This window comes from Heptranchias perlo, unplaced genomic scaffold, assembly GCF_035084215.1.
Source record: "Heptranchias perlo isolate sHepPer1 unplaced genomic scaffold, sHepPer1.hap1 HAP1_SCAFFOLD_498, whole genome shotgun sequence".
NCBI lineage: Eukaryota > Metazoa > Chordata > Chondrichthyes > Hexanchiformes > Hexanchidae > Heptranchias > Heptranchias perlo.
In genome coordinates this window covers 19,467-42,114 of record NW_027139514.1, presented here as the reverse complement: position 1 = coordinate 42,114, position 22,648 = coordinate 19,467, and the positions used below count along the sequence as shown (strand labels likewise).

Here is a 22,648-nt window from a genome sequence, read left to right as displayed (position 1 = left end):
AGGGTGATATCTGTACACTGACTGGTGTCTCTCAGTCCCTCTCCCTCAGGGTGATATCTGTACACTGACTGGTGTCTCTCAGTCCCTCTCCCTCAGGGTGATATCTGTACACTGACTGGTGTCTCTCAGTCCCCCTCCATCCATCCCTCCATCTCTCCCTCGCCCCATCCCTCGATCGATATATGGCTCCCTAATCCTTCATCCAAGTCATTTATGAATATAGTGAAAAGCTGAAGCCTCAGTACAGATCTCTGGGTGACACCACTGGTCACCCTGCTAATTTGAGTACAAACCCATGATGCCCACTCTCTGTCTCCGACCTCCTAACCAATTCCCTGTCCAAGCCAATAGGTTGCCTCCAATTCCATGCGCTCTCATTTTTGTTAACAGTCCCTTATGTGGAAACTTGTCAAATGCCTTCTGGAAGTCCACATAAATAACATCCACACACATTCCCTTATCTACCACACTAATCATCTCCTCAAAAAATTCATCTCGGCTCATTGGACATGTCTTACCCTTTACAAATCAATGCTGGCTCTCTCTGATCAGCTCAAATTTGCCCAAGTGCTCAGTCACTCTGTCCCTAATAGCAGATTCGAGTAACTTCCCCACAACTGACGTTAGGCTAATCAGCCTATCATTTCCTAGTTTATCTCTCTTACCCTTCTTAAATAGTGGAGAGACGTTGGCAATTTTCCAATCCAATGGGACAAATCCTGAATCGAGAGAGTTTTGGAAGATCATGACTAACACATCAACAATTTCCTCTCCACCTACTTTTAATAACCTGAGGGGGTGGAAACTATCGGGTCCTGGAGATTTGTCTGTCTTTAGTCCCATTATTTTCTCCATTACCATTTATTTTTTACTTATGTTAAATCTAGTAAGTTCCTGTCCCTTGATTTAATTTTAGTTTTCCTCTTATCTTTGGAACTTTATCCTCATCCTCTACTGTGCAGACCGATACAAAGTAGAGAGAGAGAGAAAAAAATTCAGACATGTCGAGGCCAATTATGGTACAATGTAGTGTCTTTTATTGAGACGATTAGGTTAAACCTATTTACACATTCTATGTACATGAATCGAGGCCACAGAATCCAGATTTGCCAATGACACCACACTAAGGGGTAAATTGTGACATGGATTGGGAAAGATAGCCATTGACACGGGGCCTGGAATTGCCAGGATTGCGTGATGGAGATAAGGTCAGGAAGGTGCAACGAACAGCTAAGGTCTCCCCCCCGCCCCCCCCCCCCCATCCCTACCCCTCTATTCAGCTTGCAGTGGAACCATTAAGGGAGTCCATCCCTTGGAGCACTGTGCACGGTTCTGGTCTCAATATTATAGAAAGTGCAAAAAAGATTCACAAGGATAATACCAGAACTGAGAGGATATCTTTATCGGGAAAGTCTAAACAGACTGGGGCTCTTTTCTCTAGAAAAGAGAAGGCTGAGGGGTGACCTGATAGAGGTCTTTAAGATAATGATAAGGTTTGATGTAGACAAAATGTTTCCACTTGTGGGGGGAGACCAGAATTAAGGGCCATCAATATAAGATAGTCACTAATAAATCCAATAGGGAATTCAGGAGAAACTTCTTTACCCAGAGAGTGGTGAGAATGTGGAACTCGCTCCCACAAGGAGGAGTTGAGGCGAATATTATAGATACATTTAAGGGGGAAGCTAGATAAGTGGATGAGGGAGAAAGGAACGGAAGGATATGCTGATAGGGTGAGATGAAATAGGGAGGGAGGAGGCTCGTGTGGAGCATAAACACCAGCATGGACCAGTTGGGCCGAATGGCCTATTTCTGTGCTGCAGTTTTGATGTAACTCAACATCCCCTCTGGGAAACGATATCCATTGGTGGCTGAGGGTTTTGGGGCCTGTCCCTTGGCCTCAGTGGGACCTCCGCCACTGAAACCGCTCCCTGCATTTGACGAGGGGAGAGGGATGTTAGTGGGGTGTGCTGCCCCCCCCATTCCCCGAGTGATTGGCAGCCCACCCCCACCTGATAGACTTTGCAGCCCCACCCCTTCCCGATTGGGATAGTTTCTCTGTCTTCACTGCCTCTCTTCCCCAAATTATTTTCCCATCCCTTCCCTCCTACTCCTCTACCTCTCCCCAGGTTCTCCCCCTCTCCCTGCTCTCTATCCCCATCTTCCCCAACTTTCCTCTTCCTGTCACACTGTTAACCCCCTCTCTGCCGTACCCCATGGCCTCCCCTCTCTTCCTTCCCCATCTCCTACTCCCCACTTCTTCTCTCCCCATCCCTTCCTTTCCCTCTCCCCCTCCAACCCTTCCCCCTCCATGTACTCCCCCACCCCTCTCCCACTTCCCCACCCCTCTCCCCTCCCTTTATCTCCCCCTTCCCCCTAGCCTCCCCAATGCACTCACCCCCCCCCAATCAACTGCCCCTCCATGTACTCCCCCTCCCCTCCTTGTGCCCCCCTCCCCCACCCCTCTCCCTTTCTCTCCCCCTCACCTTCCTAGCCTCCCTAAACCACTGCCTATCCCTCTACACACACTCCCCATCCCCTCGTCCATCCCCTCCCTCTCCTGTTCACCTCCCTAGCCTCCCCAACTCACTCACTCACCCCTACTCACACTCCCCCATCCCCCCCACCCACTCCCCCTCCTTGTACCCCACCCCCTTCCCCCAGTCCACTCCCAATCTTTGTCACCCCTCCATACTTCTCTCCGATGGACTCCAGATCCAAACGCCGGGCTCCAGCCCACCCACAAGGTTAGAGCAAGGTTTAGACATAAGTGAAACCTCCCTCCACCCCCCTGAGGGGATAGTGAATGTGGTGCAGTCTATCACTGAAGGGAGTTGACTCAGGGGGGAATGCCTTGAACATTGGGGAGCTGGATCGCATTGGAGAAGAGACAGGGAGGGAGGAAGTGAGGATTAGGGAGACGTCAGCAGCGGGAAAAGGGACCCCCCCTCGGCGGGATTGGGGGGGCAGTGGGGTCGAGGACCTTCTTCTTTGGTTCCCCCGCCACACAAACTGACCCTGAGGATGAGGAGAGGCAATGTAAACTAAATGGTACAATTTTAAAGGGGGTGCAGGAACAGAGAGACCTGGGGGTGTGTGTACACAAATCTTTGAAGGTGGCAGGACAAGTTGAGAAGGCTGTTTAAAAAAAAGAATATGGGATCCTGGGCTTTATTAATAGAGGCACAGAGTACAAAAGCAAGGAAATTATGCTAAACCTTCATAAAACACTGGTTAGGCCTCAGCTGGAGTATTGTGTCCACACTTTAGGAAGGATGTCAAGGCCTTAGAGATGGTGCAGAGGAGATTTACTAGAATGGTACCAGGGATGAGGGACTTCAGTTATGTGGAGAGACTGGAGAAGCTGGGGTTGTTCTTCTTCGAGCAGAGAAGGTGAAGGGGAGATTTGATAGAGGTGCTCAAAATCATGACAAGATTTGACAGAGTAAATAAGGAGCAACTGTTTCCAGTGGCAGAAGGATCAGTAACTAGAGGACACAGATTTAAGATGATCGGCAAAAGAACCAGAGGAGACGAAGAAAGATTGTTTTTTTTTTACGCAGCGAGTTGTGATGATCTGGAACGCGCTGCCTGAAAGGGCGGTGGAAGCAGATTCAATAATAACTTTCAAAAGGGAATTGGATAAATACTTGAAGTGGAAACATTCACAGGGCTAATGGGGAAAGAGTAGGGGGAGTGGGACTAACTGGACAGCTCTTTCAAAGAGCCTGTACCGGCACGATGGGCCGAATGGTCTCCTCCGGCTCGGTATCATTTTATAATTGTTCGTTTCTAGAGCCCGGTCAGCTGATCCAGACAGGCCGAGTCATTCCTGCCAGCGGTGGTGTCCCTCCTGGCCGCCCGGTTCTGACTCTGACTCTGACCGGCCGGTCCTCCCTCCACCGTGGTGGTGACCTCAAACAGCTTGGCCATGAAGTTGGGCCCGGTGCTGCGGATCAGCTGGACGCCAGTGAAGGCGTAGAGGATGGGGTTGACGCTGCAGCCCACAAAGGCCAGGGCGGTGACCATGGGCCGCTGCTCCTTCACCAGCCCCAGCAGCCGCTGGGCTCCGGCCAGCTCCGCCCCCACCTGCATCACGTTAACCACGTGGTAGGGCAGCCAGAAGAGGCTGAAGGCCACCACCACGGCCACAATCAGCCGCTCGGTCCGGCTCCTCTGCCGGGAGCGCAGCGCCCTGACCCGCCGGCCCACAGCCGCGTAGCTGACGGTCACCACCACCAGCGGCGCCAGGAAACCCACGACCGTCTCCGTGGCGTAGTGGACGATGGCGTCGCTGGTGGTGTTGTGGACGGCCTCACACAGTCTGCGGCACTCGATGCGGCCGGTGCGCACCTCCCGGTAGTACGGGGCGAGGAGGGCTATGAGGGCGGCCAGGGCCCACAGTCCGGCCAGGGCCTTGAGCACCACGCCCTTGCGGCGCAGCCGGGCAGCGGTGAAGGGCCGGGCCACCGCCACAAAGCGGTCCAGGCTCATCAGGGCGATGAGGAAGATGCTGGCGTACATGTTGAGGCAGCAGAGGTAATGGAAGGCCTTACACAGGCCCCGGCCGAAGGGCCAGTCCTCCCGCACCAGGAAGTGGATCCAGAAGGGGGTGGTCAGCAGCGTCACCCCGTCAGCCACCGCCAGGTTGAGGACCAGGACGCAGGTCACCGTCCGGCGCCGTACGCGGAACAGCAGGGTCCAGACCACGAAGGCATTGCCCGGCAGGCCCACGACGAAGGCCAGGGTCAGGATCAGGCTGCCGATCACCGTCGAGGCCTTGGAGCTCAGAAGGTTGTCCAGGGTGGAGTTGGAGGAGATGCACTCCCCAGTCAGCTGCTCAGCATTGTCCTGTTTGAGGGAGGGAGGGAGAAAGACTGAGGTGAGACTCGGCTTCGAAGAGGGAACGGGGAACGAACAGACGAGAATACATCAAGTCTATAGAACAGAAACACGAGCCTCCTCCCTCCCTACCTTATCTAACCCTATCAGCACACCCTTCTATTCCTTTCTCTCTCGTGTTTATCTGGCTTCCCCTTAAATGCATCTATGCTATTTGCCTCAACGACTCCATCTGGTAGTGAGTTCCACATTCTCACCTCTGGGTAAAGAGGTTTCTCCCGAATTCCCTATTGGATTTATTACCAATTACCTTATATTGATGACGTCTAGTTCTGGTCTCCCCCCACAAGTGGAAACATTTTCTCTACATCAAACCCTATCATTATCTTAAAGACCTCCATCAAGTCACCTCTCAGCCTTCTCCTTTCTAGAGAAAAGAACCCCAGCCTGTTCAGCCTTTCCTGATAAGGGTGGAACCTCTCAGTTCTGGGAACATGCTTATGAATCTTTTTTCCATCTTCTCCAGTGCCTCTATATCCTTTTTATAATAATGGAGACCAGAACTGTTCACAGTACTCCAAGTGTGGTCTAACCAAGGTTCTATACAAGTGTAACATAACTTTTCAATTCTATCTCTCCAGAAATGAACCCCAGTGCTTGGTTTGCCTTTTTTATGACCTTATTAACCTGCGTTCCTTTAGTGATTTGTGCATCTGTACCCCCAGATCCCTCTGCTCCTCTACCCCATTTAGACTTATTATCCAAGCAGTATGTGGCCTCCTTATTCTTCCTACCAAAGTACACCATCTTACACTTATCTATATTGAAATTCATTTGCCAATTACATGCTCGTTCTGCAAGTTTACTAACGTCTTCCTGTATTTTATCACAATTTGTTGTTGTCTGCAAATTTTGAAATTGTACTTCCGATTCCCGAGTCCAAATCGTTGATGTAAATTGTGATCAACAGTGGTCCCATCACCGATCCCTGTGGAACACCACTTCCCACCTTTTGCCAGTCTGTGTAGCTACCCTTAACCCTTACTGTCTATTATCTGTTTTGTAGTGAGCTTACTGCCATTCTGCTACCTGTCCCCTGACTCCACGTGTTCTGACCTTAGTCATGAGTCTACAATGCGGTATCTTATCGAAGGCCTTTTGAAAATCCAAATATATTACATCTACTGCATTGCCCTTGTCTACTCTTTCTGTTACTTCTTGAAAGAATTCAATTAGGTTGGTCAAGCATGACCTTCCCTTTTTGAATCCGAGCTGACTATTCTTTATTATATTTTTGGTTTCTAGATGTTTTTCTATTACATCTTTGAGTAAGAATTCCGTTCTCTGACCTACCACCAAGATTAAGCTAACTTAACCTAATAGATCACCGCGTCAGCCGTGGCTCAGAGGGTCTCACTCTGGCCAGGTCAGCAGGTCGTGGGTTCGAATCCCCGCTCCAGAGACTCCAGCCCCATAATTCAGGGCCGTCGCTCCCGGTGCCAGCACCGAGGGAGCGCTGCACTGTCGGAGCGTCAGTACTGAGGGAGCGCTGCACTGACGGAGGTGCCGTCTTTCAGATGAGACGTTAAACCGAGGGCCCCGTCTGCCCCTCTCGGATGGCTGTAAAAGATCCCACGACCACTATTTCAATAAAAGAGCAGGGGGAGTTCTCCCCTGTGTCCTGGGGCCAATGTTTGTCCCTCAACCAACATCACTCAAACAGATGATGGGTTATATTTCTCATTTGTGGAGTCACTTTTAAAAAAAAAAAGGATTATCTGGTCATTTGTCACATTGCTGTCTTGCTGTGCACAAATTGGTTGCCACGTTTCCAACATTACAACAGTGACTGCACTTCAAAAAAAATACTTCATTGGCTGTAAAGCACTTTGGGACGTCCTGAGGTCGTGAAAGGCGCTATATAAATGCTGGTTTGTTTTTTCTTTAACTACTCTGTGTGTCTCAGTACCAAATGCACTGGTCCTACTGCCCACCCTGACTGGGATCAGATAACTCAGCACAGTCTGGGGATGGCCCCTAGGACCTTCACTGCACTGTGTGGGGCTCAGCCACTCTTCTTATTAGCTCATTAAACCCCAGGGGAGAGCTGTGGTATTTAATGAGATTGCATAAAGTTGCCACAGCGACACACCGTCAACACGCAAACTGTAGTAATGAACATACATGTCATAAAAGGCTGGTGTCGGAGATGAGAACGCAGGTTGTGCCTGAGTAAGGAAGTCTTGCTGCGACTGTACTGGGCTCTGCTGAGACCACACCTGGAGTACTGTGAACAGTTTTGGGTCTCCTTACCTGAGGAAGGATATACTTGGTTTAGAGGGGATGCAATGAAGGTTCACTAGATTAATTCCTGGGATGAGAGGGTTGTCCTATGAGGAGAGATTGAGTAGAATGGGCCGATACTCTCTGGAGTTCAGAAGAATGAGAGGTGATCTCATTGAGACATAGCAAATGCTTAGAGGGATGAACAGGGTAGATGCTGAGAGGTTGTTTCCCCTGACTGGAGAGTTTAGAATTGGGGGTTATAGTCCCAAGATAAGAGATCGGTCACTTAGGACCGAGATGAGGAGGAATTTCTTCACTCAGAGGGTTGTGAATCTTCGGAATTCCCTACCCCAGGGGTCTGTGGCTGCTCAGTCGTTGAGTATATTCAAGACTGAGATCGATAGATTTTTGGACACCAAGGGAGTCAAGGGATATGGGGATCGGGCGGGAAAGTGGAGTTGAGGTGGAAGATCAGCCATGATCTTATTGAATGGTGGAGCAGGCTCGAGGGGCCGTATGGCCTACTCCTGCTCCTATTTCTTATATTTCTTGTGTTCTTATCCCACAATTATAACACTCTGTTTTACCTCACACTCAGAATAACCCTCAATTATAACATTCCCTCTGATATACCCCACCCTCAGTATATCCCTCAGTTATAACATTCCCTCTGATATACCCCACCCTCAGAATAACCCTCAGTTATAACATTCCCTTTGATATACCCCACCCTCAAATTAACCCTCAGTTATAACATTCCCTCTGATATACCCCACCCTCAGTATATCCCTCAGTTATAACATTCCCTCTGATATACCCCACCCTCAGAATAACCCTCAGTTATAACATTCCCTCTGATATACCCCACCCTCAGAATAACCCTCAGTTATAACATTCCCTCTGATATACCCCACCCTCAGAATAACCCTCAGTTATAACATTCCCTCTGATATACCCCACCCTCAGTATATCCCTCAGTTATAACATTCCCTCTGATATACCCCACCCTCAGAATAACCCTCAGTTATAACATTCCCTTTGATATACCCCACCCTCAAATTAACCCTCAGTTATAACATTCCCTCTGATATACCCCACCCTCAGAATAACCCTCAGTTATAACATTCCCTCTGATATACCCCACCCTCAGAATAACCCTCAGTTATAACATTCCCTCTGATATACCCCACCCTCAGAATAACCCTCAGTTATAACATTCCCTCTGATATACCCCACCCTCAGAATAACCCTCAGTTATAACATTCCTTCCGATATACCCCACCCTCAGTATATCCCTCAGTTATAACATTCCCTCTGATATACCCCACCCTCAGAATAACCCTCAGTTATAACATTCCTTCCGATATACCCCACCCTCAGTATATCCCTCAGTTATAACATTCCCTCTGATATACCCCACCCTCAGAATAACCCTCAGTTATAACATTCCTTCCGATATACCCCACCCTCAGAATAACCCTCAGTTATACATTCCCTCCGATATACCCCACCCTCAAATTAACCCTCAGTTATAACATTCCTTCCGATATACCCCACCCTCAGTATATCCCTCAGTTATAACATTCCCTCTGATATACCCCACCCTCAGAATAACCCTCAGTTATAACATTCCCTCTGATATACCCCACCCTCAGAATAACCCTCAGTTATAACATTCCTTCCGATATACCCCACCCTCAGAATAACCCTCAGTTATAACATTCCCTCTGATATACCCCACCCTCAAATTAACCCTCAGTTATAACATTCCTTCCGATATACCCCACCCTCAAAATAACCCTCAGTTATAACATTCCCTCCGATATACCCCACTCTCAAATTAACCCTCAGTTATAACATTCCCTCCGATATACCCCACCCTCAGAATAACCCTCAGTTATAACATTCCCTCTGTTACACCCCACCCTCAAATTAACCATCAGTTATAACAATCCCTCTGATACACCCCACCCTCAAATTAACCCTCAGTAATAACATTCCCTTCGATATACCCCACTCTCAAATTAACCCTCAGTTATAAAATTCCCTCCGATATACCCCACCCTCAGCATATCCCTCAGTTATAACATTCCCTCCGATATACCCCACCCTCAGAATAACCCTCAGTTCTAACACACTCTGTCACACCACGCCCTCAGTTATAACACTCTCTGTCACACCACGCCCTCAGTTATAACACTCTCTGTGACACCACGCCCTCAGTACACGGTTCTCCGTTATAACGCTCTGTTAATCCCGCTAGCTGCTTAACCAGTCCAGCAACACAGTGTGTGAAGGAGAGCGATTCACTCCCCTCTGGTACTGTACGGCCCGTAGGTGTCTCAGTGTCAGCTCCTGTACACGTACAGCACACAGTGGGTAAAAGGGAATGATTCACTCCCCTCTGGTACTGTACGGCCCGTGTGTGTCTCAGTGTCAGCTCCTGTACACGTACAGCACACAGTGGGTAAAAGGGAACTGTAATATAGGTTCCACCTCTTTGGATCCCTGAACCAATGCCACCAAAACACAGATTAATCGGTTGTTCATAGGAGCAGGCAGAGGCCATTCAGCCCCTCGAGCCTGTTCAGCCATTCATTCGGTTCATGGCTGATTTGTACCTCAACCCCATTTTACCCGCCTTTGCTCCGTATCCCTTGACACCTGACTTAAATCTGTCTATCTCAGTCTTGAAAATCCAATTGACCCCCAACATCCACAGCCTTTTGGGGGGAGAGAGTTCCCGATTTTCACTACCCTTTGTGTGAAGAAGTGCTTCCCGACATCACCCCCTGAACCGTCTGGCTCTAATTTTATGGTTATGTCCCCTCATTCTGGAATCCCCCCACCAGAGGAAATAGTTTCCCCGTATCAATCCTATTGAATCCTTTTATCATTTTAAACACCTCGGTTAGGTCACCCACTAAACTTCCGAACTCAAAGGGAAGCGAATGAGAAGTCACAGCACAACCTACCATTGTGCAGGAAGAGCTCTCGGAGCAATAGGGCCTTGGGGTCCTCAAGAGAGTCTGTTGAGCTCTTCACCTCCTGGAGAGCGTCTGGCGTGTGTCCTCCTGGGTTCCGGAATGTTCTGGGCTGAAGCTGCAAGGCAGGAGCGCACAAGAAGTTGGTGAGAGAGTGTCGGGAGCCAGCCTCGTCAAACTGGGCTGGGCCCACCTGCCCAGACTCGCCCTCTGTCAGTCACACCGCACCCTTTCCATTCTGAGCAGGCACCAGGGGGGAAATTGTGTCTGACTTCCTGCTCACGTGGGCTGAATTCCAACTGAGCTGGGACTGGAAAAGAAAGGGGGGAGGGCAACAGGGAGAGAAGATGGGAGAGAGAGAGAAAAGAAGGCGAGACTGAGACTGAGAGAAAGGGATGAAGAGAGCGAGAGACAGACAGAGAAAGGGATGAAGAGAGCGAGAGACAGACAGAGAAAGGGATGAAGAGAGTGTGGGGGGGGGAGAGAGAGATGGAGTGCGAGTTATGAGGCAGAAGGAGAGAGAGAGAGAGATGGAGAAACAGAGTGAATGATGAGACAGAGAAGGAGAGCGAGGGAGAGGAAAGGGACAGAGGTACAGCTAGAGAGAGAGGGGGAGAGGAGGAGAGCAACAGAGAGAATGTGATAGATAGAGATGGTGAGACACAGAGAGGGAGAGACAAAAAGAGTGCAGAGGGAGAGGGATGAAAATCAGCGTTGTAGATATCTCTCTACCTCTCTCACTGCTTCCCTCTCCTCTCTCCCCCCTCTCTCTTCTCTCTCCCCCTCTCTCTCGCCTATCTCCTCTTCTCGTTTCCTTCTCTTCCCCTCTCTCCCTTCTCTTTGCCCATCTCTAACCTCTCTCTCTCTCTCTCTCTATTCTTGCCCTCTCTCACCTTTCTCTCTTCCCATATCTCTCATTCTCTCCCGCTTTCTCTCCTCTGATCCGCTCTCTCTCTTTCTCTCCCTGTATCACTGGCTCGTGTAGGTTAACCCACGCGTACAACAAGAGGTTAGGGAAGAGATACTATTATATATTTATGAAAAAATCATTAGAAAAGGGAATAGTGCCAGAGGACTGGCGGACAGCTAATGTGATTCCTATATTTAAAAAGGGAGATAGAACAAGTCCAGGGAACTATAGACCAGTTAGCTTAACGTCGGTGGTGGGAAAGATAATGGAACCTTTACTCAAAATAGAAAAATATCTAGAAAACTAAAATATAATAAAGAATATTCAGCACGGATTTCAAAAGGGAAGGTCATGCTCGACCAACCTTATTGAATTCTTTGAAGAACTAACAGAAAGAGTAGACAAAGGTAATGTAGTAGATGTATTATCATATAGTAGGTACAGCACAGAAGGAGGCCATTTGGCCCATCATGCCTCTGCTGGCTCTTTGAAAGAGCTATCCGATTAGTCCCACTCCCCCTGCTCATTCCCCATAGCCCTGTAATTTTTTTTCCCTTCTAGTATTTATCCAATTCCTTTTTGAAAGTTATTATTGAATCTGCTTCCACCGCCCTTTCAGGCAGCGCATTCCAGGTCATCACAACTCGCTGCGTAACAAAAAAACAATCGGCTCTTTTGCCGATCACCTTAAATCTGTGTCCTCTGGTTACCGACCCTTCTGCCACTGGAAACAGTTTCTCCTTATTTACTCTCTCAAAACCCTTCATGATTTTGAACACCTCTATCAAATCTCCCCTTAACCTTCTCTGTTCTAAGGAGAACAACCCCAGCTTCTCCAGTCTCTCCACATCACTGAAGTCCCTCATCCCTGGCACCATTCCAGTAAATCTCTTCTGCACCCTCTCTAAGACCTTAACATCCTTTCTAAAGTGTGGTGCCCAGAATTGGACACAATACTCCAGCTGGGGCCTAACCAGTGTTTTATGAAGGTTTACCATAACTTCCTTGCTTTTGTACTCTGTGCCTTTTTTAATAAAGCCCAGGATCCCATATGCTTTTTTAACAGCCTTCTCAACTTATCCTGCCACCTTCAAAGATTTGTGTATGTGCACCCCCAGATCTCTGTGTTCCTGCACCCTTTAAAATTGTACCATTAATATTGCCTCTCCTCATTCTTCCTACCAAAATGCAGCACTTTACCCTCTCCGTTACTTCATCAAAGAACTCAATCAAGTTAATCAAACACGATTTTCCTTTAACAAATCCGTGCTGACTTTCATTTATTAGTCCAGACTTTTCCAAGTGCCAATTTATTTTGTCCCGGATTATTGTCTCTAAAAGTTTCCCCACCACCGGTGTTAGGCTGACTGTTTCATCCCTCTCCCCTTTTTCGATCAGGGGTGTAAGATTTGCAGTCCTCCGGCCCCATCCCCGTATCGAAAGACGATTGGAAGATTGTGGCCAGAGCCTCCGCAGTTTCCACCCTTACTTCCCTCAGTGACCGAGGATGTATCCCATCTGCATTGGGTGACTTTTCTACTTTGAGTACTGCCAATCTTTATCTATTTTTATCCTCTCCAGTATCGCTATTATCTCTTCCTTTACTGCTACAATGGCAGCATCCTCTTCTGTAGTGAAGACTGATGTAAAGTATTCATTTAGTGCCTCAGCCATGCCCTCTGCCTCCACAAGAAGATCTCCTTTTTTGTTTCTAATCAGTCGCACGCTTTCTTTGACTTCCCTTTTAATATTTAAATGTTTATAAAAGACTTTTGTGTTCCCTTTTATGTTAGCCACTAACCTATTCTCATACTCTCTACTTGCCCCTCTTATTCCCTTTTTGAGATCTCCTCTGTACTTTCTGTGGTCAGCCTGGTTCTCCACTGTATTATGAACCTTACATTCGTCATAAGCCTCCTTTTTCTGCTTCATTTTAATCTCTAAATCTTTAGTCATCCAGGGATCTCTAGCTTTGAATGCCCTTCCTTTCCCCCTCGTAGGAATGTGTCTACTCTGTACCTGAACCATCTCTTTCTTGAAGGCCTCCCATTGTCTAATTATTGTTTTGCCTATCAATTTTTGATTCCAATCCACCTGGGCAAACTCAGTTAAGTATTTTCACATTTGATTGCTCCTTGTCTTTTTCCATAACTATTCTAAATCTAATGATATTATGATCACTGTTCCCCAAATGCTCCCCCACTGAAACATGCCCCACTTGCCCCACTTCATTCCCCAGAACTAGATCCAGCAATGCCTCCTTCCTGGTTGGGCTGTAAACACACTGTTCCAAAAAGTTCTCTCGAACACATTTCAGGAATTCCTCCCCCTCTTTGCCCTTTACACTGTTCCAGTCCCAGTCTAAATTGGGATAATTGAAGTCCCCCCATTATCACTAGTCTATAGTTCTTGCATCTTTCTGTAATTTGCCTGCAAATGTTCTCCTCCATCTCCTTCCCATTATTTGTGGTCTATAGTATATGTGATAGCTCATCTATTGTTCCTTAGTTTGAACCAAATAAATTCTGTCTTTGACCCCAAAACTACATCCTCCCTTTTCAGTGCTGTAATAGTTTATTTATATTTGGATTCTCAAAAGGCCTTCGATAAGGTACCACATAGTAGACTCATGACTAAGGGCAGAGCATGTGGAATCAGGGGACCAGTAGCAGAATGGATAGCAAGCTGGCTACAAAACAGAAAACAGAGAGTAGGGGTTAAGGGTAGCTACTCAGACTGGCAAAGGTGAGAAGTGGTGTTCCACCAGGATTGGTGCTGGGACCACTGTTGTTCACCATTTACATAAACGATTTGGACTCGGGAACCGGAAGTACAATTTCAAAATTTGCAAATGGCACCAAATTGGGAGGTGTAATTAATTCTGAGGAAGACTACAACAAAATGCAAGATGTTAATAAGCTTGCAGAGTGGGCGTGTAATTGGCAAATGAATTTCAATATAGATATGTACTGTACATGTACAGGAGCTGACACAGATACACACGGGCCGTGCAGTACCAGACGGGAGTGAATTGTTCCCTTTTACCCACTGTGTGCTGTACATGTACAGGAGCTGACACTGAGACACACACGGGCCGTACAGTACCAGACGGGAGTGAATCATCCCCTTTTACCCACTGTGTACTGTACATGTACAGGAGCTGACACTGAGACACACACGGGCCGTACAGTACCAGACGGGAGTGAATCATCCCCTTTTACCCACTGTGTACTGTACTTGTACAGGAGCTGACACTGAGACACACACGGGCCGTACAGTACCAGACGGGAGTGAATCGTTCCCCTTTTGCCCACTGTATGCTGTACATGTACAGGAGCTGACACTGAGACACACACAGGCCGTACAGTACCAGACAGGAGTGAATCGTTCCCCTTTTACCCACTGTGTACTGTACATGTACAGGAGCTGACACTGAGACACACACGGGCCGTACAGTACCAGACGGGAGTGAATCGTTCCCCTTTTACCCACTGTGTGCTGTACATGTAGAGGAGCTGACACTCATACCTCATACACATACCTTAGTCCATAGCCTTAAACAACAGGGCGACGGTGCCTGTATGTGATTTTAAAATAAAAAGAACTTGTATTTCTATAGCGTCTTTCACCACCTCAGGACGTCCCAAAGCGCTTTACTACCAACAATCTACTTTTTTGAAGTGTAGTCACTGTTGTAATGTGGGAAATGCGTCAGCCAATTTGCACACAGCAAGATCCCACAAACAGCAATGAGATAATGACCAGATAATCTGTTTTTTAGTGACGGTTGAGGGATAAAAATTGGACACCGGGGAAATCGCCCCCTGCTTTTCTTCCAATAGTGGCCGTGGGATCATTTACGTCCACCCGAAAGGGCAGACGGGGCCCTCGGTTTAAGATCTCATCCGAAAGATGGCACCTCGGGCAGTGCAGCACTCCCTCGGTACCGGCACCGGGGGAGTGTCAGCCTAGGTTTTGTGTTCAAGTCTCTGGAGTGGAGGCTTGAACTCATGACCTTGTGACTCAGAGGAGAGAGTGGAACCACACTGAGCCACGGCTGACACAATTTAGACGATCCCCAAAATATGACAACTGATAATCAGCTACTTTACCTCAAGGAGTGCTCCTTCCTGCATGCTTAGGAGAGGCCTGCATTGACTGGTGTGTTGAAATTCCTGTTCGCAGTGCCAAAGAACTTAATTGAATTTGCACTGCTACACGTGACTCCACCCTCCTCTGCCCCACCCCCCCCCCCACTCCCCTCTAATTTCTTCAACACATCTGTTAGTGATTCCTTCTTCGATTTCCTGACTTGATACCAGAACGAGAACTTGGCTTTATGCAACCAAAACACTCGCAGCGAGCCTCTCTGCAGAGCTGATGAAATCTCTCTGTCTGGGGTCAGACACTGTCCCCTCACCCTGTCCCTGGGGGAATCCAGCCCCAGACAGATGGGATAAAGGACACCCCCCCCCCCCCCCCCCCACCTCATCCCGGGACCTAGAATAGAATCTTACAGCACAGAAGGAGGCCATTCGGCCCGTTGTGCCCGTGCCGGCCCTTTGACAGAGCTGTCCAATTAGTCCCACTTCCCAGCTTTCTCCCCGTAACCCTGCCCGTGAGCCCTCTTCAAGTCCACGTCCAGTTGCCTTTTGAAAGTTCCCACGGAATCTGCTTCCACCATCCTTTCAGGGAGTGCGTTCCCGATCTTGACGGCCCTCTGTGCGAAAGGTTTTCTCCGCGTTTCCCCTCCAGCTCTTCTGCCGACTATTTTAAATCTGCGGCCTCCGGTTACCGACCCACTTGCCAGAGGAAGCAGTTTCTCCCCATTTGCTCCGTGGAAACCCCTCAAAAAGCGGCAGGGTAGTGTAGCGCTGGCGTTACTGGGCAAGCAACCCAGAGAGCTGGCCTCAGGGACCAATCCCACCACAGCAGTTTGTGAATTTGAATTCCGTTTGTTGGAAAAAAAGAACCCGAAATAAATCTGCGAGTGAGAAGCCGCTATCGGTAAAAGTGAAACTCTCGGGTTGTCAGAGTCACCAGAGCATCTGGCTCTTGATCCATGACCTTTTTGTATTCGGCGCGAGAGGTGAAAGCCCACAACCCTGCAGAGATCGGGGGTGAGGACAGGATCTGGTTTGGCCATGAAGCCCCCCGCCCCCCCACCCCGACCCGACGGAGGAACAGGCGAGCTCAAAATGGACGTCGGGCGGCTGACCTGAGGTACCGGCGGAAGCTTTAACTCCCCCTCCCCGACAGTGCGACAGTCAGCGACTTCAGGGGGCAGGAAGGTGGGGAAAGCCTGAAGCCAAAAAAAAACCTTGGCGAGAGAAGAACAGGTGGATTCAGAGGAAGGAGACCTCCTGCTCATCTGGAGCTTTTCGACGGCAACCGCGAGGATCGAAAGGGCCTCTTCACCGGCCGGGGTGCACGTGTCGAAAGGCCTCGCACTGCCAGTCTTTCACAACCTCAGGATGGCCCAATGCGCTTTTACAGCCAACAAGGTACTTTTTTTTTTGAAGTGTCATCGCTGTTGTAATGCAGAGAAACTTGGCAGCCAATTTGCACACAGCAAGATCCCACAATCAGTAACGTGATAAATGACCAGATCATCTGTTTTTTTAAGTGATGTTGGTTGAGGGATAAATATTGGCCCCAAGACACCGGGGAGAGCTCCCCCTCCTGCTCTTCTTCGAAATAGTGGCTGTGGGATCTTTCACGTTCCACCTGAGGGGGGCAGACGGGGCCCCTCGGTTTAACATCTCATCTGAAAGACGACACCTCTGACAGTGCGCCGCTCCCTCAGTACTGCCCCTCCGACAGTGCGCCGCTCCCTCAGTACAGCCCCTCCGACAGTGCGCCGCTCCCTCAGTACTGCCCCTCCGACAGTGCGCCGCTCCCTCAGTACTGCCCCTCCGACAGTGCGCCGCTCCCTCAGTACTGCCCCTCCGACAGTGCGGCGCTCCCTCAGTACCGACCCTCCGACAGTGCGCCGCTCCCTCAGTACCGCCCCTCCGACAGTGCGGCGCTCCCTCAGTACCGCCCCTCCGACAGTGCGGCGCTCCCTCAGTACCGCCCCTCCGACAGTGCGGCGCTCCCTCAGTACCGCCCCTCCGACAGTGCGGCGCTCCCTCAGTACCGCCCCTCCGACAGTGCGGCGCTCCCTCAGTACCGCCCCTCCGACAGTGCGGCGCTCCCTCAGTACCGCCCCTCCGACAGTGCGGCGCTCCCTCAGTACCGCCCCTCCGACAGTGCGGCGCTCCCTCAGTACCGCCCCTCCGACAGTGCGGCGCTCCCTCAGTACCGCCCCTCCGACAGTGCGGCGCTCCCTCAGTACCGCCCCTCCGACAGTGCGGCGCTCCCTCAGTACCGCCCCTCCGACAGTGCGGCGCTCCCTCAGTACCGCCCCTCCGACAGTGCGGCGCTCCCTCAGTACCGCCCCTCCGACAGTGCGGCGCTCCCCCAGTACTGCCCCTCCGACAGTGCGGCGCTCCCCCAGTACTGCCCCTCCGACAGTGCGGCGCTCCCCCAGTACTGCGTTCAAAGAGGGGAGGATGTGGGTTTGGGAAACGATCAGTAACTCAGAGTCAAAGGGACTACGATTGGGCCTCAGTGCCCCTAGATTGGGGATCCAAGAATAAAATCGATCTGGGTTCCTGCTCCTGATCACTGCCCAGTGACCCCCGCTGGGAATTGAGTGGGTCCGGTGGGGGAGGCTGGGTGCGGGTGGGATCGGGCCGCGATCCTACTCACACGGTCGAACAGCTCGCGCCAGCTTCGGGTGAAGGACCGGAAGAGCAGCCAGCGGAGGGTCGGCGGTCACGGGTGAGCTTACGGGCAGAGTACAAGGGTGTTGAAGTTATGCTCCAGCTATACAAAGCCCTGGTTAGACCACACCTGGAGTACTGGGCACCGCACCTTAGGAAGGATATATTGGCTTTGGAGGGAGTGCAGCGTAGATTTACAAGAATGATACCTGGACTCCAAGGGTTAAATTACGAGGCGAGATTACACAAACTAGGGTTGTACTCCCTGGAATTTAGAAGATTAAGGGGTGATTTGATCGAAGTTTTCAAGATATTAAGGGGCACTGATGGGGTAGATAGAGAGAAACTATTTCCGCTGGTTGGGGAGTTTAGGACTAGGGGACATTGTCTAAAAATTAGAGCCAGGACTTTCAGGAGTGAAATTCAGAAACACTTCTACACACAAAGGGTGGCAGAAGTTTGGAACTCTCTTCCAACGGCAGTCAATGCGAGCTCAATTGTTAATTTTAAATCTGAGATTGGTAGATTTTTGTTATCCTGACGCATTAAGGGATATGGGGCTAAGGCGTGTCTATGAAGATAGGTCACAGGTCAGCCATGATCTCATTGAATGGCGGAAGATGCTCGAGGGGCTGAATGGCCTCCTCCTGCTCCTATTTTCCTGCCTGAGTTCCAATGGGAAAGGATAGGCCGGAAGGGGCCTAGGTGATCGGCAGACACCTCTCCGCACCCTCCTTCCCCCGCCCCCCCACCCCCATCTTCCAGGCCCTGATGGTGGGCGACCGGGGAGCGAGGGCAGGAAGCTCAAACCTGCTCCACCCGCTATCTAAATTAGGCCTGGCCTTCGCAATAGGATTGCACCAGCTCTTGTACAACGTGCGGTTACTGCTTTCTCCACATATCAGAGTCCGTTCAAACATCCTAGAAGAAATGTTCACCGTCACTTCCTGCCCATCAGGTCAAGAAAAAGCGGAATTAACCATTTCATCACAACTAGTGAGGGACAACACACGGGCCGTACAGTACCAGACGGGAGTGAATCGTTCCCCTTTTACCCACTGTGTACTGTACATGTACAGGAGCTGACACTGAGACACACACGGGCCGTACAGTACCAGACAGGAGTGAATCGTTCCCCTTTTACCCACTGTGTGCTGTACATGTACAGGAGCTGACACTGAGACACACACGGGCCGTACAGTACCAGACAGGAGTGAATCGTTCCCCTTTTACCCACTGTGTGCTGTACATGTACAGGAGCTGACACTGAGACACTCACGGGCCGTACAGTACCAGACGGGAGTGAATCGTTCCCCTTTTACCCACTGAGTGCTGTACATGTACAGGAGCTGACACTGAGACACACACGGGCCGTACAGTACCAGACGGGAGTGAATCGTTCCCCTTTTACCCACTGTGTGCTGTAAATGTACAGGAGCTCACACTGAGACACACACAGGCCGTACAGTACCAGACGGGAGTGAATCGTTCCCCTTTTACCCACTGTGTGCTGTAAATGTACAGGAGCTGACACTGAGACACACACGGGCCGTACAGTACCAGACGGGAGTGAATCGTTCCCCTTTTACCCCCTGTGTTCATGTAGGCATTTGAGATCCTGGCCAATCTGGTTCAAATTGAAACCATAGCAACCAAAACAAGACAATCTTGAGAATATTTAGCAGAACAGCTTTTGACATTTAATGGGTGAGAGTTCTGTTTGGCCGCTCTTCCAGACCTGGTCTGTCCGTCCACATCCCCAGGCCTACGCACTCTCCCTGCTCCCTGTGTCCTCACTGTGTTGAAATTGAGACTCTTCACACCATCTCCTACTCTAACCCACTCTTTCCCAGAAACCTCAGCACTGTGGGACTCCTCCCCTCCCTCAGTCTCCCCTCCCTCAGCACTGTGGGACTCCTCCCCTCCCTCAATCTCCCCTCCCTTAGTCTCCCCTCCCTCAGCGCAGTGGGACTCCTCCCCTCCCTCAATCTCCCCTCCCTCTGCACTGTGGGACTCCTCCCCTCCCTCTGCACCATGGGACTCCTCCCCTCCCTCTGCACTGTGGGACTCCTCCCCTCCCTCTGCACCGTGGGACTCCTCCCCTCCCTCTGCACCATGGGACTCCTCCCCTCCCTCTGCACCATGGGACTCCTCCCCTCCCTCTGCACTGTGGGACTCCTCCCCTCCCTCTGCACCATGGGACTCCTCCCCTCCCTCTGCACTGTGGGACTCCTCCCCTCCCTCTGCACCGTGGGACTCCTCCCCTCCCTCTGCACTGTGGGACTCCTCCCCTCCCTCTGCACTGTGGGACTCCTCCCCTCCCTCTGCACTGTGGGACTCCTCCCCTCCCTCTGCACCGTGGGACTCCTCCCCTCCCTCACTCTCCCCTCCCTCGGCACTGCGGGACCCCACCCCTCCCTTGGCACTGCGAGACCCCTCCCCTACCTCAGTCTCCCCTCCCTCAGCACTGTGGGACCACTCCCCTCCCTCAGTCTCCCCTCCCTTGGCACTGCAGGACCCCACCCCTCCCTCGGCACTGCGGGACCCCTCCCCTCCCTCAATCTCCCCTCCCTTGGCACTGTGGGACTCCTCCCCTCTCTCAATCTATCCTCCCTCAGCACTGCGGGACCCCTCCCCTCCCTCAATCTCCCCTCCTTCATCTCCGTGGGACCCCCTCCCCTCCCTCGGCGCGGCGGGACCCCCTCCCCTCCCTCGGCACTGCGGGACCCCTCCCCTCCCTCAATCTCCCCTCCTTCATCTCCGTGGGACCCCCTCCCCTCCCTCGGCGCGGCGGGACCCCCTCCCCTCCCTCGGCGCGGCGGGACCCCCTCCCCTCCCTCGGCGCGGCGGGACCCCCTCCCCTCCCTCGGCGCGGCGGGACCCCCTCCCCTCCCTCGGCGCGGCGGGACCCCCTCCCCTCCCTCGGCGCGGCGGGACCCCCTCCCCTCCCTCGGCGCGGCGGGACCCCCTCCCCTCCCTCGGCGCGGCGGGACCCCCTCCCCTCCCTCGGCGCGGCGGGACCCCCTCCCCTCCCTCGGCGCGGCGGGACCCCCTCCCCTCCCTCGGAGCGGCGGGACCCCCTCCTGTCCCCCAGTCTTTCATTTTACAAAAACTAAGCTTGGCATCAGCTTACCTCTCCTCTCCAATATCCCTCATCTTCTCCCCCTCCCTCTTCCAGCCCGGTGGGTTTTCGTGCTGCGGAGCCTTCAGCCGAACTCAGCGACAGAAAACAATGATAGGCCAAAGGCCTTCCTACCTTGAAAATATAACAATAAGTCTCTGGCTGATGGAGAGGGGGACACGGGTTGAAAAAGGAAGAGCAAAGGCGAGAGGGAGAGGGAGAGGGAGAAAGAAAGAGACATGGAGGGAGAAAGAAAGTGTGTTTTCATTTCTCCCATTCCCCTCCCCTCCCCTCTCCCTGCCTTTCTCAGCTGCTCTTTCACCAAACAAGGTAACCTTTTCTTCTGAGAGGTCGCTGATTGGTTACGAGGGCCGAGTTATGTGTCCTGCTAGGATGTTTATTTTTTAATCGCTATATAATTTATCTTGTCGCAGCAAAATGATTTGCAGGCTTTAAGATGTAGGACGGAGCCATTGTCGTTTGCCTCAGCACCGGCTCCCCTTTTTTCCTCTTCATCTTCCTCTCCCCACTCTTCATCCTTATCTCCTTCTATATCAACACTCTCACTGGCCTCCTCGATCTCATCCCTCTCCTCTTCATCTCTTCCTCTCCCCCCCCCCCCCCCCCCCAACCCCCGCAGCCCATGTGTGCTTTTCCATCAACAATCTTGCATCCCTCTTGTATCTCCTCATCTTCCCTCCTTCTCTACTTCATCATCCATTCGCTTCATCCTCAGCTTCTTCTCTCTCCTCCTCTTCACCTTCATCCCACCCGTGCTCCCTTCGCCCTCATCTGCTTCGCCCTCCAACTCTTCCTCTTCCTCAGCCATCAGCTTCATCTCCCTCTTCTCCTTCATCCTCTTTGCCCCATCTTCTTCATCAACGCCCTCCCACCCTCTTTTTCCTCATTTACCTCGTTCATCCAAGCCTCAATCCCTCCTCTTTCTCCTCATCTTCATCGCCCTCCTCTTCTTCATCCTCATCACCTCATTTCTCTCCTTCATTAACACCCTCCATCCCCCCTCTTCCTCCTCATCTTCTTCTCCCTCCTCTTCTTCATCCTCATTACCTCATTTCTCTCCTTTCTCATCAACACCCTCCATCCCTCCTCTTCCTCCTCAGCTTCTCTCCATCTTCTTCGCCTCTCCTTCCTCATCAACACCCTCTGTTCGTCCTTTTCCTCCTCATCTTCATCTCCCTCCTCTCCTCCTTCATCGTCCTCACTTCTCTCTTTCTTCATCAACAGCCTCCAATCCTTCCTCTTCCTCCTCAGCTTCGTGCTCACCCTCTTCTCTTCTGTTCCTCTTTTACTTGCTCAGTCACTTGGTGAGCCCTTCTCAAATTGGTCAGCCAACGGTCAGCGCTTTGGGCAATGGCCCGACCACATCGGCAAGAATGGCAGGCATGCGTCATTTCAAAATGTCTTCCTTTGCTTTTCCATTTGGTCTCACAAGTCCCTTTGACACTTTCACCATGTTTGAGAACTTTTGTTTCTTTCACTGATTTCTCATCTGCTAAATTTTTGATGCGCAGGGTCTTAGCCTTGGTTCAATGGGTCAGAAGGTCATGGGTTCGAGCCCCCACTCCAGAGACTCAAGCCCCATAATCCAGGGCTGACACTCCTGGTGCCAGCACTGAGGGAGCGCTGCACTGTCGGAGGGTCAGTACTGAGGGAGCGCCGCACTGTCGGAGGGTCAGTACTGAGGGAGCGCCGCACTGTCGGAGGGTCAGTACTGAGG

General features: G+C 51.1%; 1 protein-coding gene across 1 annotated transcript; it reads right to left on the bottom strand.

Moving 5' to 3' along the window:
* Window positions 1–3,354: 3,354 nt before the first annotated feature.
* Window positions 3,355–15,207, bottom strand: LOC137313986 (leukotriene B4 receptor 1-like). The gene is made up of 3 exons (XM_067979670.1): window positions 15,135–15,207; window positions 10,104–10,230; window positions 3,355–4,851 (listed from the first exon to the last, which is right to left on the bottom strand). Exons 2-3 carry the CDS (start codon window positions 10,104–10,106, stop codon window positions 3,793–3,795), a joined length of 1,062 nt encoding a protein of 353 aa, XP_067835771.1. The 5' UTR covers window positions 10,107–10,230; window positions 15,135–15,207; the 3' UTR covers window positions 3,355–3,792.
* Between the last annotated feature and the right edge of the window lie 7,441 nt (window positions 15,208–22,648).